The sequence below is a fragment of the Thamnophis sirtalis genome, unplaced genomic scaffold (genome assembly GCF_051295495.1).
Source record: "Thamnophis sirtalis isolate CommonGarterSnake01/CBP01778 unplaced genomic scaffold, rThaSir2_p1.2 scaffold_1, whole genome shotgun sequence".
NCBI classification, from domain to species: Eukaryota; Metazoa; Chordata; class Lepidosauria; order Squamata; family Natricidae; genus Thamnophis; species Thamnophis sirtalis.
Window position 1 is genome coordinate 3,401,592 of NW_028261381.1, and position 27,413 is coordinate 3,429,004.

At 41.4% G+C, this 27,413-nt stretch overlaps 1 protein-coding gene across 1 annotated transcript in view; it reads right to left on the reverse strand.

The window, feature by feature from the left end:
* CCNYL1 (cyclin Y like 1) overlaps window positions 1-27,413 on the reverse strand; it is a 39,372-nt gene that overhangs the window by 9,161 nt on the left and 2,798 nt on the right. The window contains exons 2-7 of the mRNA XM_087706707.1: window positions 16,193-16,267; window positions 15,231-15,265; window positions 12,277-12,377; window positions 9,443-9,478; window positions 6,648-6,699; window positions 4,358-4,477 (exon numbers count right to left, since the gene is read on the reverse strand). Coding sequence (XP_087562833.1) covers window positions 4,358-4,477; window positions 6,648-6,699; window positions 9,443-9,478; window positions 12,277-12,377; window positions 15,231-15,265; window positions 16,193-16,267 — 419 coding nt within the window. The remainder of the gene's footprint in view (window positions 1-4,357; window positions 4,478-6,647; window positions 6,700-9,442; window positions 9,479-12,276; window positions 12,378-15,230; window positions 15,266-16,192; window positions 16,268-27,413) is intronic.

Consider the following 27,413-nt stretch of genomic DNA (forward strand, 5'->3'; position numbering starts at 1 on the left):
ACTTTTGCAATGGGTTTGGCTTATTGTTTTAAGGTTTAAGGCTTATTGCCTATTTGCAGGTTGGGGTTAGGGCTAAGGCTAAGGCATATTATTTAGGGGGAGGGTGTAATGATCTAATGTATGTGTATGAATGTGGTTTCAGCTACAGTGCACTCTATTGTTATAAATGACACATTATTGTTCTTTCTTGCAGAAAAATGTCAAAGCCAAAATGGCAGGCATATACAATCTCTTTCAAGCTGGAAGTCTTGAAATATGTTGAGGAACATGGAAACAGAGCAGCAGAGAAACATTTTGAACCACCTACAACTGAAAAGACGATAAGAGAGTGGAAGAAACAGGTGGATAAGCTGCAAAAGGTAAAAGATAAAAAGCAAGCACAACTTTCGTGGGCTTCCTGCAAAGCGGCCACAGTTAAGAGGAGGAAATGAGATTGGATCACAGGTCACCGGAACAGTGGCTTCGCAGTCACCACAAAAATGGTGATGTATGAAGCCCAAACGCACACGGAAAGGCATTCAGGATTTTAGTGGAACACCATCGTGGTGCTTCAGATTTATGAGGCGATGTGGCCTTGCTACGCGCACCAACTCTAGAATTGCGCAAAGAACGCCAAAAGAGGATAAGGCTAAGATTCTGTCTTTTCATACTTTTGTGATAGATTCCAGGAGGAGAAATGATTTTGCGATTGGCCAGATCGGGAGTATGGATGAAGTCCCGCTAACTTTTGATGTGCCATCAAACAGGACTGTTGATGTCAAAGCTGCCAAGAGCATAACTGTAGAAACCACAGGACATGAGAAGACACATTACACAGTTGTGTTGTCCTGCTGTGTAAGATGGCACAAAATTGGCACCAATGTTAATATTCAAAAGGAAAACTTTCCCAAAAGAAGCGATTCCAAGAGGGGTTGTTGTGCATGTCCATGAAAAAGGATGGATGGATGAGCAAGGCATGAAAGTATGGATTGAAATGTCCTGGAGGGCTTCTGAATAAAACCAACTTTATTAGTGCTTGACCAGTTTAGAGCACAAATTACTCACAACACTAAGAAAAGATTCAAAGAAGTGAAGACCAATCTAGCTGTAATTCCTGGGGGGGGGGGGGGGGGAGGTATCTTACCAGCCAGTTGCAACCTCTTGATGTTTCCATCAACAAGCCATTCAAAGTTTACATGCGAGAAGAGAGGGGAAAAATGGATGGCTGCTGGAAATCATGCTCTGACAACCTCTGGATTAATGAGGAGGCCCACTATCACTCAAGTTTGTGAATGGGTGAAAACCTCATGGAACTCAAGTGAAGGATGAAACTGTTACACAAACCTTCAAAAAATGTGGCATTAGCAATGCCTTAGATGGGACTGAAGATGATACCATTTATGAAGGCAGCGAAGAAGAAAGGGATTGTGAGCAACTGAGCTTCCTAAATTCTGACACCAGCAACTTCCTATGAGCCTGGTTGAGAGTCAGACTCTGCTTTATCACCTTGCCCTTTCAGTGGAACAACAAGCCTCATAATCTGAACTCACTGGAGTCTAAAATCCTGGACAGACAGAATGTACAGTGAATCAGGGAACTGACAGCACCTTGACAGCAACAATGATGAGTTCTTGGGGTTTCCAGAAAATGAGTGCTTGAACCTTCAAGTCTCCCCTCTTTTGTTCATGAGAGTGATAATGGCTCCTAATACTACCGTTGGCTTCACAGAATTGTAAAAAATATACATGGTTGTAAAAAGTGTACACGGTTGTAAAAATTCTGCTATACTGGCATTTTATTAAAACAATATATTACTACACCATTTCGTTCAGAATCCTTTTTTCCCCTTGTTTTCCTCCTCTAAAATCTAGATGCGTCATACTCTGAAAAATACGGTACTCTTTTTATGGGTTTATGGCTGTTTTGCTTATTTATATCAATTTATTTGTGCCATTTTTCATGTGTTTACATGCTTGTTTCCTCGTTCTTGTTGACAAATAAAATAAAATAAATAAAATTATTTCAGCAGGTGCCAACTCTCTGTGCTCATTAACTAAAGCAGGACAGACCTTTTAAATAATTAGATAGGAGACCTTCACAGATCCCAGGGTAGGTGGTCAGATTCGGAAACTGGCAAGCAGTCTGGAAGAAACCAGTGTTCAACCACTTCTGTACTGTGGCCGCTCTACATGGGGCTGCCCTTGAAGAGTGTTTGAAGACTCCAGTTAGTCCAGAACGCAGCCGTGCGAGCGATTGTGGGTGCACCCAGGTACACCCACGTCACACCTATCCTCCGCGAGCTGCACTGGCTACCCATTAGTCTCCGAATCCGCTTCAAGGTGCTGGTCGTTACCTATAAAGCCCTACATGGCATCGGACCTGGGTACCTGAGAGACCGCCTCCTGCCGATTACCTCCCTCAGACCGATCATATCTCACAGGTTAGGTCTCCTCCGGATTCCATCTGCCAGCCAATGTCGGCTGGCGACCCCCCGGGGGAGACCCTTCTCTGTTGCAGCTCCGGCCCTCTGGAATGATCTCCCTGTCGAGATCTGGACCCTTACGACCCTCCCGGCCTTCCACAAAGCCACCAAGTCCTGGCTGCTCCAGCTGGCCGTGGGGCCTGTGAAATATCCAGCCCCACGGAAATTGTGAATGTTGTGGTTTTGTTTTTGAAGTGTTGTCTTTGTCTAGTTTTCCCCCTTTCCCTTGTCTATTGTGAGCTGCCCGAAGTCCTTCGGGAGTGGGCGGCATACAAGACAAATAAAATCAAAATGTAGAGGGACAGCCATAGTTGCCAGGAATGAAGCTCAACTCAAAGAAGACTTATGTGGCTATTAGTGTCTCTTGCCAGGGTGCTGTCAGTTCCCTGATTCACTGTACATTCTGTCTGTCCAGGATTTTAGACTCCAGTGAGTTCAGATTATGAGGCTTGTTGTTCCACTGAAAGGGCAAGGTGATAAGCAGAGTGTGACTCTCAACCAGGCTCATAGGAAATTACTCTCCCGAGTCTTTCCTGTAGACATTTTTACGTTGCTAAAAGTTTTCCCCGTTTTCTAAGAGATATTTTTTTTAATTTAATTATATAGTTTCTTCTCCGTTAACATTAAATCTGAAGTTTAAGAGAGATTCAAATAAATACCAACTAGGCAGGAAGATGTGTTTTTTTCCCCCTTTTAGTATGTTTGAGACAAAAACACCCTCCCCAACTGAAAAGCCTGCAACTTCCACAACAAGCACTTTTGTAACGCTAAGATGTGTTAACCAGCCTCCCTTCTTATCACCCTTTGCCTGCTACCAAATTTTGCTGTTTGGTTGATAGAACACTGCCAACTAGTGGCAGAAATACTTTTAAATATGTATTTGAGACTCCAAGAATGGATTTTTGGGGGTAGTTATAACTCTTTTAGAAGAATTCCCGTATAAGCAGAGACTGCAAATGGATTACGACCCACCCTTACCATAATGAAATAACTTGTCTGTAAGGCCACACAAAACATGTTGTTGTAATAGCAATAGCAATAGCAGTTAGACCTATATACCGCTTCATAGGGCTTTCAGCCCTCTCTAAGCAGTTTACAGAGTCAGCATATCGCCCCCACAGTCTGGGTCCTCATTTCACCCACCTCGGAAGGATGGAAGGCTGAGTCAACCTTGAGCCGGTGAGATTTGAACCGCTGAACTACTGAACTAGCAGTCAGCTGAAGTGGCCTGCAGTACTGCACTCTAACCACTGCGCCATCTCGGCGCCACCACCATCATAAAATAATTTTCTACCTGCAGACCTCCAGAATCTAGAACCAAAGATTAAACTAAGATGTCAGAACTGTTTCTACATCAAAACAACAACAGCAACTATACCAGTGTTTCTCAACCTTGTCAACTTGAAGATGTCCGGACTTCAACTCCCAGAATTCCCCAGCCAGCATTCGCTGGCTGGGGAATTCTGGGAGTTGCAATCCAGACATCTTCAAGTTGCCAAGGTTGAGAAACACTGAACTATACTCTAAAGCACTAGCATAAAAAAAACCTGAGCTGTTTACCTACTGGTGGATTTGTGAAAGGCACTCAATAGATACCTCCAAATTAACTTTCCTACAGCCGTGTCTATTGCACATAATGCACTTTTTATTTTATTCCACTGTATGTGGTTTTAAACAAGTCCCTTCAGTTTTTGTGGCAAGGTCTTTGAGAAGTGGCTTGCCCGTGCCTCCTTCCCAGGGCATTAGTGGCATCTTTAATGTTGAGATACGGTTCAGGCTAGAATTCTTCCGGGCCCAAAGTCACTAGACCGCGTTGGCTCTTTCTATATATTTAATGCTGACAATACAAGACTTCTTTCATTAAATGCAAGGCAATCATAATTAAGCAAGGCTTACCAGAGTCACTATTGCACATTCAGCTGTCAGCTGTGCTGCGCTAAAAAGAGTGCGTACAAAGCGATAAATGTGCTTGTGATCAGGATCATGTTTACAGTAGTCTTCTGGAACTTCTTCTCGCTGAAACAAGACATAATTTGGAAGTACTTTTAAAAATGCCATTGAAAATACTTGGACTGAGTACTGAGGACACATACAGGATTATACGGTTGAGGCTCATACCCATGTAGGAAGATACCTCATTATCTCATTTTTAAGGAAAATAGAGCAAAGAATAGAATATAGATGTGTATGTATATAGATATATTGTACTGGTCTTGGTTGTATTCGGGTCTTTTCCCGTGTAAGATTGAGATTGTGTTGGCAACGTTTTGGCGAGGTCTCACTCACCATCCTCAGATTGGTGCTTTTGGCTTAAAGTGTGGCCGGAGCTGCTGTCTATCTATAAATCTTGGTGTATGTGTGTGTGGAGTGCTGGCTTTGTTTCAATAAGTGGACTGATTGGCTGTATCATGATTGGTAGATTGGTGCTGGCTGTGTGTCCGTTGTTGTTTCGTGTTGTAACGGCCTGGGTGGTTGGTGGGGCTCATTTGTTCACTAAGGCTGGTTTCCAGATGTCTGGTAGGCAGGAGGTATCATCAAGTTTATTCATGTTGTGGGGGTGTTTCTCTATTTCGATGGCTTCCATAATTATTCTCTTGTTGAAGTGTTCAGTTTTGGAGATATACAAGAGAATAATTATGGAAGCTATTGAAATAGAGAAACACCCCCACAACATGAATAAACGTGACGATGCCTCCTGCCTACCAGACATCTGGAAACTAGCCCTAGTCAACAAATGAGCCCCACCCACCACCCAGGCCGTTACAACACAAAACAACAACGGACACACAGCCAGCACCAATCAACCAATCATGATACAACCACACAGCCAATCATTCCACTTACTGTAAGCTGCCCGGAGTCCTCTGGGATTGGGCGGCCTATAAATTCAATAAATGAAATGAAAGAAACAAAGTCAGCACTCCACACACACACACCAAAATTTATAGAAAGACAGCAGCTCCAGCCATGCTTTAAGCCAAAAACACCAGCCTGAGGATGGCGAGTGAGACCTCGCCGAAACGTTGCCAAGACAATCTCAAATCTTACACGGGAAAAGACCCGAATACAACAAGACCAGCATACCTACACCCGTGAAAATCTATGAAAACAAATATAGTGTACTATATATAGATGTACATAGTATACAGAATAGCTATCCTCATGATATCATTCCACCTTGCCTAGCTCACTGTGATAGTAGCCTGAAATTGTCTTCAATTGTTCTCCTATTTGAGCCTTGTAATCCTTCTACTCTTTACCGTACGGATCACTTACAATACTTTGACGCTTCTGCTGGAGAAGGCAGACTGGGCTCCGTTTGCCTAGCTCCTATTGGCCATTTAGGTTTGCTTCAGGCCCATTCATCGAGCTTTGGAGAAATGTCCAAATGCCGTCTGGCGGCTCCTCGAGGGAGGGCCTTCCCTGTAGCTGCTCCGACCCTATGGAACTATCTACCTCCAGAGATCCGGACCCTCTCCACTCTCTCGGCCTTCCGAAAGGCTACTAAAACCTGGCTATTCCGGCAGGCCTGGGGCTGTTGACCTCATGAATGAGGTCCAGCCCCACCTAGATTGAGTGCATGAAGTGTTTTTTTTTTTAAATCTGTTTTTCTTCTCTCTATTTTTTAATTTTTATTCTTTTAGTGATGTATTTCTGTAAGCCGCCCGGAGTCCTTCGGGATTGGGCGGCATATAAGTTTATTAAATTTGAATTTGAAGAAGTCCACTTCTTTTCCAAGAGGGAAAAGAATCCTGCAGCATCTCACAGAGCTGTATTCTAATAGAATTTAAGGAGGTTAAGAAAAATGGGCAAATTGCTTTATTTGCATGTGTGACTTCTTTTCAGGCAAGGATTACAGAAAGGCCGCAACTTTTTTAATGTAATTAAAAGTTATGCTTTTCGCCTTCTGCAAGAAGATATACTGGAATTAAGAACGGAATCAAAGATCCAAGGATGCTGTCAGCAGTATGTTTTAAAATTCTGGAGGTCAAACGTCTACCTGGATGTGTTGAGACTAAAACGCTTTTTTGTACATCACGAGACAGAAAACTAAAAGCCCAACTTCATTTTTCTCGCATTCTTGATTTTAGCTTATCAATGGAAAAGTATTAACATTTCAGAAATAAAAATTGAAATATTCAAGAAATTCAAATGAGACCGTGGATATAAAAACAATCCGATTTACCGTGAGTGGATGTGATTTTTCATCAAAAATATCCAGTGATCTATCTGAATCCCTGCAATGAACAAAGAGGAAGGCAACTGGAATGAGTAAAGCGTGATCAACCTTTGCCCATTGTTTGTGCCAAGGCACTATATTTTCCTCCATCACCCTCTCACTTTGCTGTTAAATACTAAATATTTAAGGCACATATAATAAAGTGTTTGTTGAATACTTCTTGGCTTTCAATGTTAGTCATTATACTACTAGTTACTTTTGATAAGAGTTTACATGAGGCCTTGGTTGGAGAATAGAAGTACAGAAGCATGGAACATGAAAACATGGATGTAACCTAAAACAGTGTTTCTCAACCTTGGCAACTTGAAGATGTCCGGACTTCAACTCCCAGAATTCCCCAGCCAGCGAATGCAGCTGGCTGGGGAATTCTGGGAGTTGAAGTCCGGACATCTTCAAGTTGCCAAGGTTGAGAAACACTGACCTAAAAGATAAGTCAACCCTGCCCAGATTGTGTTAAGAGTTTTGGTTTTATTTTAGATGCCTTCAAAGCCTTTGCAACTACTTTTTCCATCGGGCTCAGTTTCCATTTTGGATGAACTTAACTACAGTTTGACACAGAATCAAAACCAAGATGGTAAAAGCCACCATAGGGGGCATAAACATCCAAGCTCAAAATGCTTCTTGTGAAGAAATTTTAAAGCCTCGTTCTTTTCCCATAATTTGTGAAGCATACAAGCGCCACACTAACCCAAATACTGACAGAGCTAGGCCTGATGACTTATTGTGCAGCCTGTATTTAAGGAACCCCCCCCCCCCTTTCAGCCCTCTGGGACTATCAGTAACATTCTGCAGTGGAACAATGACTTGAACAATATGTATAATATATAGTAGGGCAGTGTTTCTCAACCTTGGCAACTTGAAGATGTCCGGACTTCAACTCTCAGAATTCCCCAGCCAGCATTCGCTGGCTGGGGAATTCTGGGAGTTGAAGTCCGGACATCTTCAAGTTGCCAAGGTTGAGAAACACTGTAGTAGGGGGTGGTCAAACTCGCATCATCACGTGACGTATCTCGACTCCCCTCCTTTGTTAAAACGGTGGTGAGCGTGGTCAGTGCATGATGTATCTGGCCACAGGCCACATGTTTGACACCAACTATACAGCTTTTATTCCCCACTTACACAGCTGCTATGTATACAGAAGATGCCAAATGACTATTTTCAGATAAAGGAAGTCTTCTTATATAGGTTCAGGGCAATCCTTATGCAGCATTGTTATTTAATGGCTTCCATCCCATGTGTTTTAACGGCCAATTATTTAAGGAGTGAAATTCAGCAAGAGGGAATATCAAATTAATTTAAAATACCGCCATTTAAATAAACACGAGAAAGATTAAATCAAATTTCCCTGCCATATTTTTTTCCTCTCTTCCATCAGCCATGGTTTTTTTTATTGTTATTTCATTTTAAAAACTAGACTTTGCACCCCTGACTTACTAAATGTGCAATTTTGCACGCTTTCTTTCGTCTGTTGAAAGTTATTTCCTTAAAATTTGCTTTGTAAAGTCATGATAAGAATATCGGAATCTGAGCCGATAGAGAAGGAACCACAGTGTTGTCCTTCTCTGTGGTCTGGTCCCATTTCAGTTGATACTCCCATCCCACTCTCACAATAACAAAGGGGCAAACAAATAATGCCTTTGGATTGAAATATTGAAGGAAAGTTCAGATACTGGACATATTTAAGTATATCTTATTTTCAGTAAGCAAATGGGAAACATCTATGGTTTATAAGATCAACTATAAATACATATACTACGTATATTAATTTATTAATCCTTCATTGACATAAAGAATACCTAATTTAATACACTGCATTGTATAGGGGATTTAATTTTACTAATGTCCATCATCCTGTCCTTCAATTCTAATTCCCAAGTGAACACTTCCTAAATGGTCGATACCTCTGGAGGTACCGAAGTTGAGGACATGCATATATTTAATCTTAGCCATTTACAGGAACTTAGCATTCACTTTTCAAATGCCCAATCCTTATAATAAGTTTTAATATCTTTAAAATTAAATAACTTCATTTTAAAAAAAGCAAAATTTTGGACTTTTGTTTTTTTTAAAATCTGTTGAGATGATAGGTTACTCAAAAGTCTTAAGAGTTTTGCATTTTCTTAAAGTAGGTCCTTCTTCCTTAGCTCATATATTTTGTATGTATGTATGTATGTATGTATGTATGTATGTATGTATGTATGTATGTATATGTGTGTGTGTGTGTTGTATTTGTGCTGATAAATAAATAAAGGGAGACTAGTATAGATCTATTTCAAGCTATTTAGCTCTCATCAGCTAGCCATACCCTTGCTGGGATTCGAACCTGGGCTGTATTACATATTAGGCAGATGTGTTAACCACTAAGCCACAAGGTTCTCCTCCTTTATCCTATATATATATATATATATATATATATATATATATATATATGTGTGTGTGTGTTTGTGTGTGTGTGTGTGTGTGTGTGTGTGTGTGTGTGTGTGTGTATACAAAATGCCAAGATACACTACAGTACAATAACAAAGCTACTATAAACAATCCTTAGTTAAAAATAATTTTTAAAAATGGGAAAAAAAGAAAGGAAAATCTTTCTCAATTTAACAAAACAGGCTAACATGTTAGTCATAGTTCTTTATATTTTAAGAGCAAGCAGCAAAATTACAGACTGCGTCTTTAGAAGGAATTGCAAACAACATGATCATTACATGCAATTTCAAGAAAGAAATTTTAGAAATGCTCACCTGTTCTTTATGTGATAATATATTGCTAAAGTAACACTGTGAAAAGAAGGGGAAGCCATTTCATTAGAAGCAGAGCTAGGAATGTAATTTTGACATGTGATGTTAGATAAAGAACATTTTTATACTCATATCACGTTTGAAGTTTTAGTTCTTTCCTGTTTCTCATGTCCCCCTTTCATTTTAAATTTTAAAACATCAGTTTAGAACAGAATGTTGTACGTGTCCAGGTTTACCAGACCTTAATATAAGGTTAAAAATGTCAGTTGGTCTTACCTGAACTGCATTTCTCAAAGGTCCTGCGGGATGAATCACTGATGTGTATTCTCACGTCCAACCTGGCCAGAGAACTCATTCCTCTCTACTTCCTCTTCCTGGCTCTCCAGATTAATCGAAGGTCAACGTCCAAAATCAGGACCGGGGAAGGAAGGGGATAGGAAAGAGAACACCAAACCCACCGGTCCCTGACTGACCAAAGCCACTTATCAAGCTCAGGGCTCTATGCGCTAGCCACACGGGTGGGAAGTGACTCAAAGGACCTTTGAGAAATGCAGCTCAGGTCAGACCAATTGACATTCTCCAAAGTGACCTGTGGGAGGAGTCACTGATGGGACATACCAAAGCTAGATGTCCATGGGAGAGAATCATTGGGCCTGAGCTCCCCGAGTGTCCAGCACTCCCTGCAGTACTCTCCTACTGAAAGAGGCCTCAGTGGAAGCATAAGCGTCCAGCCTGTAATGCCTGATGAAAGGCAAAAGGGAAGCCCTACAGATATCCCTGATGGGCACCTGGGTAGACCAGGCCACATACTTGGCCGAACTCCTGATGGAGTGCACCGGAAGCCTGCGTGCCTCATATGCCCTAGTGATGGCTAGCCGAATCCATCTGCCTATGATAACTGGTGGCACCTTTGCCCCTAGGATAGTGTGTTGGAAGGAGCCGAAGAGCACCTCCAACCTCCTGAATGGTAATGTGCATTTCAGTTAGATACGCAGTGCCCTCCTCATGCCCAGGCAATGCCAGGACTGTTCCCTTTCCCTGGATGATGCCGGACAGAAGTCCGGAAACACCACCTTCTGGGACCTATGGAAAGGAGTGTTAACCTTGGGCAAGAAGGATCAAGTCTGAGGATGACTCTGTTGTCGTAAAATGTGCACAGATCCGCCTTGGATGACAGCCCATTGAGTTCAGAAATACGTCTGGCGGAAGTAATTGCCACCAGAAACGCAACCTTAAGGATTAGGAACTGAAGATTCACTGTCCTCAAAGGCTTGAAAGGAGCCTCCGTCAGTGCCTGAAGTACCATGGGAAGGTCCCATGTAGGGAACCGGTGTACCACAGGGGGCCTGAGATTAGCTGCCCCTCTAAGAAACCTCTTAATGACTGGGTGATGTGCTAGGGATCAAGAGTCCTGCTGTGTGCGGTTCGAAGCTCCTTTGAACCGGCATGCCCACTTGCAGCCACAGCCCCGATCCGCGGCTCAAAAAATGGGGCCCTCCCTGGTGCTATGGCGGAGTACCAGCCTGAAACGATACCTCCAGGCACTGGCAGTGGCCTCGGAGCATTTGTGGTGAGCTGGAGCAGGAGCACCAATCCCTGTGCTCTGGCCACGTTCATCTCCCAAAATGCCCACCTCCTCAAAATGCCGACTGCCAACCATGAGGTCCGAAAGCTGAGTGAGCTCTGACTGAGCCGCTCCTCCAGGAGCCCTCTTTCGATCTAGAGACCCTCCCGATGTAAAAAGGAGGTCTCAGCGCCCAACACCTCACGGCGTGCGGCCCGGAGCCTCCCTGCGACCGACCAGCAGTTTAGAGGCTCACAAACACACAGCAGCAAAGATTAACTTTCACAGACACTCACAAACAAACAGAGATGCTAGGGAGGGAGGTGGGAGGAATCAAGGATGGAAAAAAAATAAATTATCAATTCCAATCAAAGAGCCAATCAAAAACAGTACTCATTCGGGCCGAGACTGAGATTAATCTGGGGAGCCAGGAAGAGGAAGTAGAGAGGAGTGGCCTCAACTTTAACCTCAGTCTCTGGGCAGACTGGATGTGAGAATACCCATCAGTGACTCCTTCCACAGGTCACTTTGCAGAATTATCCTATTCCAAACAAAGATTCTACTGGGAGGAAAAAAAAAAAAGAGCCAAGGTGGCGCAGTGGTTAAAAGCAGCACTGCAGGCTACTGCTAGATCAGCAGGTCAGCGGTTCAAATCTCACCGGCTCAGGGTTGACTCAGCCTTCCATCCTTCCGAGGTGGGTAAAATGAGGACCCAGATTGTTGGGGGCAATATGCTGACTCTCTGTAAACCGCTTAGAGAGGCCTGAAAGGCCTATGAAGCGGTATATAAGTCTACTGCTATTGCTATTGCTCTTAGACTACTGTAAAGTTCAGACATTTAAAGGAAGCATTTCTTCTAAACTATGAGCTGATAAACTCTGCCCTAAAATCTGAGGATATGTATGGCATTTCAGCCAAGAATCTATTGTTCAGAGTTAAATATCTCAAGATTACAAATCAACAGTCACATCTCTTTGAAGATAGTCAAAAATATGAACAGGAACGATAGGATTAGAAATCAGTTATCAGATAAACAATGAACAACAGGCATAATACATTAGCTATACCCCACTTTCCAAATTTAGAGGGTTTTGGAATCAAACTGATGGGTAGCACATAGATGTTGCTCTACCAATGCTGAGGATAAAGTGGGGAGGATCTGTTTCAGCATATACTATTTATCACTTCCTCTAGATTTGGTATGCTTTTTTCTTGGATTTCAGAGATTCAAGTGAGTTGAATCTAATGTAACCTCACATAAAGTGATACATACCATTTTATTGTGCTCCTAAGATTAGGTTGGCTGACTGTGCTGTCATCTATAAATATAGTTGAACATGAACTATACTTTTTTGTAAGCTGCCCCGGGGAAACCTATGTGGAAAGAAATATTTATAAGTTCATAAAAATGTTTGAAAACCATGATTTCTGGGTTTTATCAGTATTACGCATATTAGACTCACATGGACAATGTTGTTAAATAAATCAAAAGATATTAAGGAGGACATTTAAATAGCTGCCTAAGAATCAATAAACTAGAAAATAGAACAGAAATCAGCATCAGTAATATTTTCAGCAATGGCCAGTCACTGTATAAACACCAATGGACACCACTATTTTGCTTTTCTTGGTACCTGTTTTTCTTTTAAAGATTAACTGGCAAAGATAAAGATAAAGAAGAGACAGGAGGCTTTCCAAGTAATAAAACACAGGGCAGAAATGTGTTTGATCGCTATGTTGAACATATCTCCACTTATTGAAATATCAGAAACAAATTCAATGAGGTTTTAGAACGAAACCACATTGGAGTGAATCGCTCTTCCACTCCCAACTCAGTTCAAAATCCATTTGTTGCTATTTTAGAAAGGTTAAAACTTGATGTGACTATGTAATGAACATTTACTACATCTTTACATCAAAGCAAGAGAAAAAAAATGCAGTTAATGCAGCAAGAATAGGTCAAAAGTTGATATTCCAATCTAGGAAAGTAGTTTCAGAATTTAAATTTGCGCTCTACATGGGGCTGCCCCTGAAGAGTGTTCGAAGACTACAGTTGGTCCAGAATGCAGCCGCGCGAGCGATACTGGGTGTACCTAGATACACCCATGTTACACCCATCCTCTGCGAGCTGCACTGGCTCCCTATTGGTCTCCGGACGCGCTTCAAGGTGCTAGTTGTTACTTTTAAAGCCCTACATGGTTTAGGAACTGGCTACCTGAGAGACCGCCTCCTGCCACATACCTCCCAACGACCAACAAGACCTCACAGGTTGGGCCTCCTCCGGGTGCCGTCGACCGGACAATGCCGGCTGGGCCTTCTCTGTAGCTGCCCCGGCCCTGTGGAACGATCTACCCGTAGAGATCCGGACCTTTACCACTCTCCCAGCCTTCCGAAAAGCCACCAAGACCTGGCTGTTCCGGCAGGCCCCACTTAGACAGAATGGATGGTGTGCAATTTTAACAACTGTTATTTTACCTTTAATTTTTTAAATGCTTTTTATCTTGTCTGTAAGCCTCCCAGAGTCCCAAGGGAGTGGGCAGCATACAAATTTTATTAAATTTCAAAATCAAAGGCTATAGTAAACTGTGTGGAGTCAAAGACTCATCTGTAAAAGGGAATGATACGTACTAACAGCAGTGAGGTGACTGTAACCTTGCAGATGCTTCCCCTACCTTCAATAACCCTTTTACATTCGCAGAACAAGGTAGATTCTCCAAATCCCTGGGTTTCAAAAGCAAAAACCACATTCCTCCTAGTGACAAACTCTGATCTATCTGCTCAGACTAAGATCCAACTAATCCAAAATTCTTTGTTGGATTTCTTAGCAATTTGGAGGCCTCGGGCAAGCTATTTGATATAGTCTGCTGCCTATCTATGTTTGAGAACTCTTAGGTGTTCTACTCTACTCTGGCAGCAAATTATCTCTGAAACAAATTGGAAGCAGAAGTACTGTACAGAAATTTTATTTTATCAGTTTTAGTAGACAGCACCCATACGCGGAAGGCCCATGGCAAGGGATACAGTGCCAGTAATTCCATAAATTACACAGATGTCCTTATTACTATTAAAGAATGTATGAATGTGTCCCAGCCTTTTTCAGAGAGGGTGTTGCCTTTAAATCAGTCTTTCCTCATGACGACTGACGTCCATTCAGTTGTTTATAGCAATATTTTTCGGAAGTAGTTTGCCACTGCAGTCTTTCTAGGACTCTGAGTATGACTAGATTTATTAAAACTGAAGCACCAATTAAGTCAAAATAACACACAACAGCCGATTGTTCTTAACTGGGTTTATTCTGCTAAACAGGAGTTTTTAATACATACATACATACACACATACATACATATATTTAGAGTTACAACCCCCGATATGCCCAAATATGGGAGGAAGTTCAGTACTTCCATTCTCTGTCCATCGGCTCGTCACAAGAGACCATCCAGACAGAAACCCAATATTTTTACTGTTGCCTTTTACATATGTGTTGTATTTGTGCTGATAAATAAATAAAGGGAGACTAGTATAGATCTATTTCAAGCTATTTAGCTCTCATCAGCTAGCCATACTCTTAGCACAGGTTCTAATCCCAGTAAGGGTATGGCTAGCTGATGAGAGCTAAGTAGCTTGAAATAGATCTATACTAGTCTCCCTTTATTTATCAGCACAAATACAACGTATGTATGTATGTATGTATGTATGTATGTATGTATGTATGTATGTATGTATTTTCATTAATTATTCAAGCCAAACATGCACAATTTATAGTCTGCAAATTCTTTGCTAGAAGGCTTGGATATAAGCTTGTGGGTCTTTTGTAAAACTATTGGCGGGTTTTTCAGCATTGGTTCTACTTCCCTTCTTTTTGCAAAGAATATCATCCAACACCCACCCATTGCCCTATGTTACTTAACTTTCTCCTGCTGCTCTGAAATAAAATCTATGTTTTTTTTCCCCTAGCAATTAATAGGAATAAGAGGAGTGGTAATGGAACGATTCTTCTTCTATAGTTTTAAAATTGTGAGCAATTGATTGCATCTTCAAAGGTATCATATAACTATCACAAAAGGAAGGGAGAAAGACAAACTCTAGGCTGAAGTCTGGTTGTATTACTTGAAAACCTCTTCTACTCCATTCACCAGAATTTCTTTTAAAAAAGCCATTCTATAGAGAAACCAGAACCACAAACTATTCTTTTTATTTGTTTCTTTCACAGCTATTGTATGTACTTACATGGTTGATGTGGTTGCTCTTTCTCTTCTCTCTCACTGAAAAAGGAGAAACAAGTTCAGTCTATCAATATTGCTTTTTTTAAATTCTACTTTAAAATTCAGCACTTGTTTGGAGTTTTTCCTTTCTACACATTCAACCTTGACAATATTTTGGGATTATCTGAAAATAATTTAGAATCATAAAAAACATAGTGAGCCAGCTTGTTGGTTTTTTTTTAAACTTTTTTTTTAACCTAGGTATTAAAAGCACATTTCATGGAATAAATACCACTCAGTTCCACAGAAGCAACTCCTTTTTTTGCTTGTTTCTTAGATCAGGAGAAATAGCAATAATTCATCTTGTGAATTAGAGAATTTCCTGATTCAACCATTTATTTTACAATGGTAACATATAAAGAAAGCCAATAAACAAATAAATAATAAACTGCAGTGTTTCTATAAAAAGACTCAGTGTTGTAAAAGAGTTATGAATACTGGTTTAGAAAGGTGGAAACATGACATTACATGAGTATCTAAGGCTGAGTGTTAATATAAAATTATCTCAGTAAACGTTAGCATGTTAATTTGACATATAACTCAAGCTAGACTGAATTTTTTTTCCCACTAGGAGGAAATGAGCTGACCCAAGTAAAGTCTTCTGGAGGCAGTGAATCATATTGCTAGGAATGTTGCAAATGATGCTTGATGGAAAAAGTCACTTCAGTCACTGGTCGTAAGATAACCTCCTTCTATTCTCAAATATGGCACCCAGCCGTTCTTAGTTATTCTACTGAACGGCGAATATTGAGAATGAATTAAGAGGATTAAAAAGCAACAGCCACAGACAAACAACTATGAGAAATGCAGGGAAGAGCAGGCAAAAATGTAGAAGCAAACAGCGCTTTGACAGAAATGGACAGGAATTAAAACACCCACTCCATCTCCTCCCATCCTCTTTTTTAAAGGGAGCAAAAATTATCTTACCATCTGTTTGGGATTTGCTCAAGAAAATTGTGCTTGCTCTAGGATGGTCAGATGGGTTTGACTCCAACGCTAAATCTGAAACAAATATGAAGCGAGGCAGCTATTCAGAAATTACTGTTTTTGGAAGAATAAATCAGTTAAAACCCAAATCTTGCTTAAGAGGCATTACATTTTAAATCTGTTTCCAGATGACCTCAAGGTTGCAATTCTTAATAAACAGTTCTAGTATTTATACATTGATCTCACATGCTCAGAGAATTTGAACTGTATCTCAGAATCATAGCAATAGATCTAAACAGCAGAGATATTAAAAACAGCACGGATAAGCTAAAAGAATAAACTCTACTATCCAAAGGAACTCCCAACAGCTTAACATTTTTTATTTTCCATTCTGAGAGGAAAACAGTCAAGTGTTAAGTGCACTATCCCTTTTACTTAAATCAATGGCGTTTCCAAAAATTATAAAAAGCTGTTAAAGCTATCAAAGCTACAGTAAAAGGAAAATACTTAATGAACAAGCACAAAATGAATATGCTATCACACTTATTATTTGTCACGCCCATGATCCCACTTTTAGTGGTTTCCTAAATCAATTATGGTTGGGCAAGACAGAGGAAGAGCGATCACTAAAAGGAGGTTTCATTTTAGTTAATAGGCCTACAGCTCCTGTAGCAGCAATATTGGTATCATGGTAGGTGAGGCAAGGGAAAGCAGAACTGGTTGTGTTGATTCACAGTAACTCAAGAGATTTCAACTAACACTCAGGAAGAGCTGTGCCATCCAAAATCCAAGCCACACCTTATGAGATCATTCCTCAATTACTACAAGGCAAATATTAGTAGAGCAAGAATCCAAAATGATTTCCGTTATTGTAACCTTCCTCTACCACTGTGTTGGTACTGCTGGGAAATAAGTTCTTATATATTTATTTCATCTCAGTCATGTACATCGTTACCATACTTTTTGGACTATAAGACATACTTTTCCACCCCAAAAAAATGTTATAGAATGAATACGGGCCTGTTTTTGGCCTCCTGAATCCTCTGCGTGCCCCGTTTTCACCCTCCCTAGGCCCCAGAAGCACCTTGCAGGTAAAAAACGGGCCCATTTTTGGCGAAAGTGGGATGCACAAAGGGTTCAGGAGGCCAAAAGCAGAAAGTGCTTCTGGGGCCAGGAGGCCAAAAACAGGACGCGCAGAGGGTTCAGGAGGCCAAAAACGTGCTTCTGGGGGAAGGCGAAAACGAGACACTCAGACACAAAAAACTATTTTTTTTTCTTGTTTTCCTCCTCTAAATCTAGGTGCATCTTATAGGCCGGTGTGTCTTATAGTCCAAAAAATACGGTAGCTCTCCATCACGATGCACTAGTTGGGTGAGACTAAAGTGTTTGCTGTTAGATTTGCCATTTTGCCATGTGACCAAATGTGGGCTCATGCAGAAGGGACGTCACATGCTATTTCTGATTCACAGGGCACAATTGCTGCTGCTAAGATGCCCGTGGCATAGACGTGGGCAACCATTATCGGTTCCAATGTAATCTCTGAACACTAGGATTTGCCAGGAGTACTTTTATTGGTAAGTGAATGTTGAATGTTGATTTTATTTATATGCCGCCCTTTTCCCCCGAAGGAGACTCAGGGCGGCTCACAACTCAACAGGGAAGGGGGATACAAACAAAGAATTTAAAGTGCCATGATAATGTTGGGTATTTCTGTCAAGAGTATTCTGTCAGGGGGAGTTTAAGGACAAGTACTACTGACCCAGACATCAGATTTCTCTGAATGCCTCTATTCAGTGGAACCTCCTACACTACCTGCTATTAAAGCAGCTGTTTGAAGTGCGAGCAACCACGCACGACATGGCAAAATACATGGACATATTTCCTTGATCTCTGGAAAGAGAGATTCGTCGCCAAGGCAGTTTCTGTGTATGAGCTATTCTGTTTTGCAATATATCTCTTGACGGCAGAGTGCACCCCTTAAGAGGGGGTTTCCCCCTCCCCTCCAATTGAAAATCCCTGAACAAACCCTTGAGAATTTAAGAATGTGTGTTCTTATGTTCACTGCCTTGACTTATTCATAAAAAATATTAAGATGGAATAAAAATTAATAAAACAAAGGAATAATAAACTCTTGACAGTCTGACTTCATACTCTACCGAAAACTATGGGTACAAACAAGCATACCATATTTATAGGCTTAAGCGAGCCAATGGTGAGGGGAAGCTAATTGACAATGACTGACCCTATACAATCTCCCCTGCTTTTACAGAGATTTCCGGTCTATAAGAAATGGTCCAAGCTGAAGGAAAGAGATTAGGCTCCCTCCAGAAAGAGGGGAAATGCTTCATGCCCGATAGCAACAGAAGTCAAGACTTATTCTGGCATGAAAAGTCCCTCAGCAGATACAAGCATGTGAATCTCCTACTTAGTTAGGGTAACATGCCTGGTGCATTTCCAGAGAGAAGAGTGATGCCATCAGATGACTTACTGCAGTGGTTCCCAAACTTGGCAACTTTAAGACTTGTGGACTTCAACTCCCAGAATTCTCCAGCCAGAAGAGTTTTTTTCAATTTCAGATGTAAACAGGTATTTTATCAAACTGTACCAATGTCAGAACAATCTTGTTTGAATTCAGAATCCTTCCAGAGAAGGCAGAACAATTTCTTCTGGACCCCAAGTAATTCTTTTAGGTAATTTCATCTTAAAATAGGTCAAGCGTTTTATGTACCTCTAGATTATGGATGGGTAAAGTATTCTGTGCATGGACTTTTCACACACGGGATGGTCTGTGTCTGGATTGAAATGTGTTCCATCTGTGCATGGATTTGCCGATGGCAGCAAAGAAGTCAGGAGGAAAAAGGGAAGAACACTGGAAACATTGGGCCAGAACACAAGACACTTGGAAGAGGAAGGTAGAACTCTACTTGTCAGTAAGATCTTCCAACATGTTTTTCAGTCCAAACCCAGGTTGAGTATGTTCCAATTCTGCTCAATTGCGGCTTGTCCAGAACATTCCAGCAAAACTTGCATGACACAATGTGGTTGCTCTATGCATAGAATAAAACTTACATTATATTCTGTGCACAACCCTACTCTACGTCACTTATCTGAGATTTTATACAACACATAGCCCCAAACTCTGGAGATATTCATTCAAAGACCCTTGAAAACCCGACACCAAATTGTAATTCTCAATGTAATATTTTAAGAAAATTATTAACTATTCGGGGAATAACCGAATGTATTTACAGTAATTGAGCCGAGGTGGCGCAGTGGTTAGGGCGCAGTACTGCAGGCCACTTCAGCTGACTGTTATCTGCAGTTCAGCGGTTCTAATCTCACCGGCTCAAGGTTGACTCAGCCTTCCATCCTTCCGAGGTGGGTAAAATGAGGACCCAGACTGTGGGGGGCGATATGCTGACTCTGTAAACCGCTTAGAGGGGGCTGAAAGCCCTATGAAGCGGTATATAAGTCTAACTGCTATTGCTACTTAATATAATTGTTAATTAAGTTTAAATTGACATTAAATCCATTTATACTTCTTGTTATGTTCTCACATTTTTTAAAGTGCAGCTCCCAGCATACCAATCAAATCTTACCCCAAAAGCTGCAACATTCCTGATTTGCACAATAGCGAAAAAAAGTTAATAGTTAAATTTTGACACATGGGTTGATTTCCAATAGTCTGAAGCTCTGCTCTTAAGCTCACACACATGTGCTTTCTACATCTTTAGAAAGGGAAGGAAAAGCAGTTCCTCAGGAAACCATTAGTTCAGAATCAGAGCACTGTGAAACGATACAATCTGAGGTTTCAACCTTCACCACTTGGGAAAAAAAAATAAGAGGTGGCAAAACAGCTTCTGTGAACTATTGCTTCACGGTGTCCCATCACAGTGTGTGATAGCGAAGAGTACAGCTTCAGGAAAAGGAAAAGGCTTTAGAGAGGTCCATTATTGTAATCTACAATAGTCCCTGGGAGAAAGCCTGGGAAATGTTCCCACTCTCTGGGTGGGTACATTTTTCCTTTCCTAGATGAAATATATTTTGACTCCATTTCTACACTAAAAAGTCTTAGCACTAAGTACTAAATCCATGCACATTTCGTATCATTTTTTTTCCTAAGAATGAGACAATTGTGACAATTTAGCAACAGCAATTAAATCATGGTAGATTGAAAATAGTGATTTTGTCACCAAGAAAGAATATAAATTAATTTAAACTAAGTTTTCCAATAATTCATTACTAACGTAGTATTACGTTAAAATGTTGATATACATATGAAGAAATATAGAGTTGATTGTACAAAGCCTAACATTTCAATACTTATTCAATATTCATAAAATTGAAATACAGAAAAGGGCATTAATTCAAATTTATTTTTCAGATATGTAAGAAAAGTCAACTATTTTTCATTTCCCTCTCTGCAACACATGCAAGAATACTAAGCAATATAATTTACCCAACAAATAACAAATATGTTCTAATAACTTGGGTCCCTATAATGTTCTTAAAATCAACCCATAGGATTTTGGTTTGTGTTCAGACACCAACACTGACTGAAATTAAATGGCAATTCTTTTTGATAAATGTATGAAAAATTTTGCTTAATCAACAAATTATTTTCTCTCTTTAGCAGTTAGCAGCAGTTAGACTTATATACCGCTTCATAGGGCTTTCAGCCCTCTCTAAGCGGTTTACAGAGTCAGCATATCGCCCCCACAGTCTGGGTCCTCATTTCACCCACCTCGGAAGGATGGAAGGCTGAGTCAACCTTGAGCCGGTGAGATTAGAACTGCTGAACTGCAGATAACAGTCAGCTGTAGTGGCCTTCAGTACTGCACCCTAACCACTGCGCCATCTCGGCTCTTTAGCTACCTGAGCTATTCTATTCAGTTCAATTTGGCAATCTGAAAACCGAATCTATACATAATTTGTTAAAATAAAGTTGTAGAACAGACTTGGGCATTTTACGGATCTAGGGCCACATATGTCCCTGTTCTGCCTGCGTGAGATCAATCAGAAATTAGAAACCAAATGTATATTACGTGTGTGCCATGCATGCAATACAACTGCATTGCTTTTATTTTTAAGGTGACTATTTTTTTCAACTTACATATGTGTATGCATAACCACATACATACTTTTATATCTCTATTGTTTGTCCCTCCATAACAATTCCAGTTTCTCATGTTGCCCCTTGGGAAAATTAATTGCTCATCCTATTGTAGAGTATTCAGTAAGTTTTATTTTCAAGCAAGTGTAGGACTATCATATACATGTAAAAACAAGATTTATTTTAAAAGAAATAGCTCGTGGAAATACTAAATGGCATTAGTATTTAGTATTTAATACTAAAGGAGCCGAGGTGGTGCAGTGGGTAGAGTGCTGTACTGCAGGCTACTTCAGCTGACTGATAGTTCGGCAGTTCAAATCTCACCGGCTCAAGGTTGACTCAGCCTTCCATCCTTCCGAGGTGGGTGAAATGAGGACCCAGACTGTGGGGGCGATATGCTGACTCTGTAAACCGCTTAGAGAGGGCTGAAAGCCCTAGTGTCAGGCACCACTCCATTCCATAATTAGGAAAGAAAACTAAGAGACCCCATGGATTGGAAATCAAAAGTACTTTTACTAATTATAAATGGTAAGCGAGCAGTAGCAAAGCAAGGTCTGATAAAATTGGCGCGAAAGCGATTGATATATAGGATAGCCCGTACCCCCCCCTTAGGATCAAAGCTCCAGTCCAATCATAAGTCCTTCAAGTGTCAGGTGTGAGATAACTTCAAAAAGACAGGCCGGATGATGGAATGTCGAGGCCGTTGATGTAGGCGGGAAACACAGACGCATGCGCAATCCCAACGACTGGCACATCCTAGAACATTCCTCCAGCACATCAATTAACCCCTCCCAAATACAAGCCCCCCCCTTCCCGTTTCATCAAAACGTTGGCGGAAAGCCTCCATAAAGCGGTTGAAATTCCCCAAGAGAGGAGAACCAGACATATGCAAAGCAGTTGACCATTTAGCCGCCTCACCATCTAATGACAAAAGAATCATCCTGACTCTCATGATGTCAGTTTCAAAGTCTCGGCCATAACTCTCCATGTAGTTGAACACCTGCATAAGAAAAGAGGCCAGGCTAGCCGAATCACCATTGTAACGCACAGGCAAGGGAGGGATTTTAGCCATCCGATGTCTTCGGGGGGGCGGCCTTCCTTGATCAGCAAAACCTCTAGCCGCAGGGGGTGAAGCAGGCCGAGGGGGAGGGGGAGATGTTGGGCGTGGGTAACGTTGCCAATTTCTCCAGTCTCTTTCCTCCTCCCCCCTTCTTTCCCCCATATATGTTTGACCCCAATAATCAGGTAATTCACTCCGCTGGGGTTTCCTCATTGGCCCCTGGAGCTGGTAGCTTCGGCATTCTCCTTCATCGCCTCCCCTTCTTTCCCCAAAGTACCTTTGGCTCCAATAGTCAGGGAATTCACTCGTCTGGGGTTTTCTCATGGCCCCCAACTCCAGCGAAGGTTGTCGGGGTGGCCTTTGGGTGATTCCGGCATTCCAGCTTGTCTCTGTCTCTCTTTGTCCCACCGAAGTTGACCAGCGGGGTGGGGGGGGGAGGTTCCGGCTGGCTGGAAATTTGCAGTTGAAATAAATCTTCGTGTAAGGATAAGTCAGGCGGGCTGGGCTCGTGTAGAGAAAGGTCGGGAGGTCCCACTTCACTGGAATCTGCCCCTCCAACGGCCCCCTCGTCCTCTCTGATCGGAGAAGACATTATCTCCCTTCTCGGTAGACGTAAATCTCCTGGAAAGGGTTTTTCAGACCTTGCTTCTTGTCAGGCACCACTCCATTCCATAATTAGGAAAGAAAACTAAGAGACCCCATGGATTGGAAATCAAAAGTACTTTTACTAATTATAAATGGTAAGCGAGCAGTAGCAAAGCAAGGTCTGATAAAATTGGCGCGAAAGCGATTGATATATAGGATAGCCCGTACCCCCCCCTTAGGATCAAAGCTCCAGTCCAATCATAAGTCCTTCAAGTGTCAGGTGTGAGATAACTTCAAAAAGACAGGCCGGATGATGGAATGTCGAGGCCGTTGATGTAGGCGGGAAACACAGACGCATGCGCAATCCCAACGACTGGCACATCCTAGAACATTCCTCCAGCACATCAATTAACCCCTCCCAAATACAAGCCCCCCCCTTCCCGTTTCATGGCAGCTGAAGCAACAGCAAGGCAGAAGCTGACACCTAGGAAGCGGTATATAAGTCTAACTGCTATTGCTATTTGCTTCTGAAGCAAGTTCCAGAGTATAATTTTGTAGTACTGGTTTATTTAGTGTATGACATCTACATCTATGCAATCATTGATATACAAGTTTAGTTTGAATAAATATATATATGGTATGTGGACAATACGATACAATTAAAAAACCTCCCTTTTTACGATTCTGTAATCCCTTTATTCAGGGTAGCGTCGGGGCGACTGGATGGAGCTGAGCGTTTACAGGCCAGTTGCCCTTCCTGACACCTACATGGAGTTCTAACAGATATTTTTCTCTTTGCGTCCTGAGAGAAACATCTCACTACTTAGGATTGAATTCTCAACCTTTTGAGTGGGACACGAGCATCTTCACCATTAGGCCACCGTGCTGCTCTATGTGAAGAATACAATATAGAAAATAAAATATTAAATTAAGATAAAACCATAATAAAATCACCCTAATATGGAGCCATGCAATGAGATAGGATGTTATAATTCGTTATCTAAGGCAGTGTCAGCATCACTCCATTACATAATTAGGAAAGGAAGACTAAGAGACTCCATGGGATGGAAATCAAAAGTACTTTTACTAATTATAAATGGTAAGTGAGCAGTTGCGAAGCAAAGTCTACTTAATTAGGCGCGAAAGCGATTGATATATAGAATAGCCCATTCCCCACCCCTTAGGGTCATAGCTTCAGGCCAATCATAAGTCCTTCAAATGTCAGGTGTGAGATAACTTCGAAAAGACAGGCCGAAGATGGAATGTCGAGGCCGTTGATGCAGGCGGGAAGAACGCACGCATGCGCAATCCAACCATCTGGTACATCCTAGAACATTCCTCCAGCACATCGAATAACCCCTCCCAAATACCAGCCCTCCCTCCCCGTTTCATGACAGCTGAAGCAACAGCAAGGCAGAAGCTGACAGGCAGTGTTTCTCAACCTTGGCAACTTGAAGATGTCCGGACTTCAACTCCCAGAATTCCCCAGCCAGCATTCGCTGGCTGGGGAATTCTGGGAGTTGAAGTCCGGACATCTTCAAGTTGCCAAGGTTGAGAAACACTGATCTAAGGAAGCTAACCATCTAACTGTTTCTGGTATGGCTGCAGTCAGAGCATCCCAGGTGCCTTGAAATTTCTAGAAGGTGCATTCTTGATCTAGATGTGTTATTGTTTGTTTCGGTGCACCACAGTCACATTTCAGGGTCCACAGCTATCCCCCACTTAAAGAGCTTTGCCTTAGTTCTTCCTGATTCTATTCTGGTTAGTACTGGTTAAAGATCGTACAGCTGTGACACCTATTTTTAAGAAGTGCCTTACGAAACCCACCTTGTATCTTATTCATCTACCTTTGAGCAGGATAAGCCTTACCATGTTTCATACATTGTCCAGATAGAACTGTTCAACACAAGTCAACTGAAAATTTTGAAGTAACTCTAAAAATCTGATGTTCATTTCTTTCTGTCTCACTTAACAGTATGTATTCAAGAAAGTTATTTTTTTATTTCCTACAATGTTTAATTCTGGGCTGTGCCATTGTTTCAGTAGCCACTTTAAATTGGTTTTATGTTACGTTTATGTTTAGGACTTTAAACTTGTTTTTTCCATCATCACTGCAAGCCTTGAAAATATTAAAGCCTGCATTTTTACAATTTCACCCTAAAGAAAACAAATATTAATTTTCAGTAAATAGCACAAATGCTGTAATGATTGGGATTTATTTGTGGCTTGTTATAGTCGCACCCTAAATGATAAAAAATAAACCTAGGGTCAAGCCATGACCCATCAAAACCGCGGTACACAAAACCGCGCTCGACAAAAGCGTGTACCTGATGTCATCAGCAGCGCGACGAAAAAAATTACAAATAAATTAAATTGAAATTAAAATTAAAGCAAGCCGATTCACACAAAGGTAAGGGTTAGGTTTAGGGTTAGGGTTAGGTTAAGGGTTAGGTTTAGGGTTATGTTAAGCGTTAGGGTTAGGTTTAGCGTTAGGTTAAGGGTTAGCGTTAGGTTTAGCATTAGGTTAAGGGTTAGGTTTGGGGGGGTTAGGGTAAGGTTTTCGCTTTAATTTTAAATTTACCGCTCACAGCGCCATGTTTTCGTCGCGCTGTGATGACGTCACGTACGCGCTTTCGTCGAGCGCGCTTTTGTCTACCGCGGTTTTGTGGTGGAACCGGTCAAGCCACGTGAGCTCCATTGTACAGAGAGGCTGAGGGTGGATCAGCCAGCTCTCGAATGTGATCTCCAGTGCTCTGAACATTACACTAGAGAAGGAGAGCTAGTCACACTGCCCCTTGGCCTCCCTGAAGGCTATGTGACACTGTCCCGGAAGCAGGCGCCATTTGCAGCCACTCTTACAAGGGTGCCCACTTCCAGAATGCTGCCATATGGCCTCAACTGTGTAGAAAAGTCTCACGGTGGAGGAGCTACTTCCAGAAAGAGATCTACTGAAAAGATAAATGACCAATCCGTGATACAGAGGGGAGTAGAATGTGGAACCCAGTGAAGTGGGAAACAGGCCCAAGTCCTACAAGGACTCGGTGGGGTGGAAACATTGGCCCAAGGCTTGTGGTGACCCAGTGTGTCAGGAAGCAGAACATGGGATCCCTCAGGCGCTATGAGAGGCCTTGGGAAGCCTGGGATAGGCCATGAGGGCAGGTGTTGCAATGCAAGGCTGGGCCTGCACTAAGCCTCCTATGAGATATCCCATGCTTCACTTAACAACCACATAAGGGAGAACAGTGATGGGGTCATTAAGACAGGCAATCACATGGGTGCCTTGCTTAACAGCCATTGTGACTGTGATAGGCGAGTTTGAACAGTCATAAGCATTATCCATTCTACTCATTGTACTATTCAGTAGCACTTGGTTGCTAAATCATGCATAAAATTAATCTTAACCCAAGTATACTCAGGGCTGTTTTTGGAGAGCTTTTGTACTTTTTGCATGCAGCTATTTTAAGGAATGCCATTTTTTTTAAAATGCACCATTTGCTTTAAAGCATTAAGGATCAAAACTTGTTTTGAAATTTCAGTATTAAATTGGAGAATTTTTTTTAAAAAGTGCTATTGCTACAGTGCTATTGTTATCATGGAGAAAAATTTATGTGGTCACTAAGAATTGACACCAACTTGTTTGCACCTAACAATCATATATATTTTTAAATTTACTGGAATCCTTGTTCTTCCAAAAATATTAAGCGTGATGTATGCCCATTGAAAGTTTTCCCATTTCTGAACTGCGTAGCTTAAATTAGAGCCAAGGTGGCGCAGTGGTTAAATGCAGCACTGCAGGCTACTGCTAGATCAGCAGGTCAGCAGTTCAAATCTCACCGGCTCAGGGTTGACTCAGCCTTCCATCCTTCCGAGGTGGGTAAAATGAGGACCCAGATTGTTGGGGGCAATATGCTGACTCTCTGTAAACCGCTTAGAGAGGCCTGAAAGGCCTATGAAGCGGTATATAAGTCTACTGCTATTGCTATTGCTATAGAAATTAAATAAAAAATAGTTCAATCTTGAAACTGGGATTTGGGGGTGGGGAACAGACCTTGATCAATTTAGAGCTTAATTTTCTTTATTACAGTCTGTGTAACTCCTTCAGCCCTGCTCATATTGATTTTGCCAAATCAGTTATCAATACTTAATCATTAAACTATTAAATTATTAAATAAAAATTAGTTCAGCCCTGAAACTGGGATTTTTTCAGGCCTGCTCATATTGATTTTGCCAAATCAATTATCAATACTAACATGTTTCAACCAATTCAAAATGCATTACATGGGCAGTATAATTATAAAGCATATAAGAGACGTAAATTAGCCAGTGTATTCAATTAATCCAATGTCCTGGTTTTGGATACAGTAGATCATAGAGTAACCACATAAACCAACCAACAATAAATTTATAAATTGTGCAACAATGTATGGTATAAACTAGCATGTTTATCCAAACTTGTCCCCATT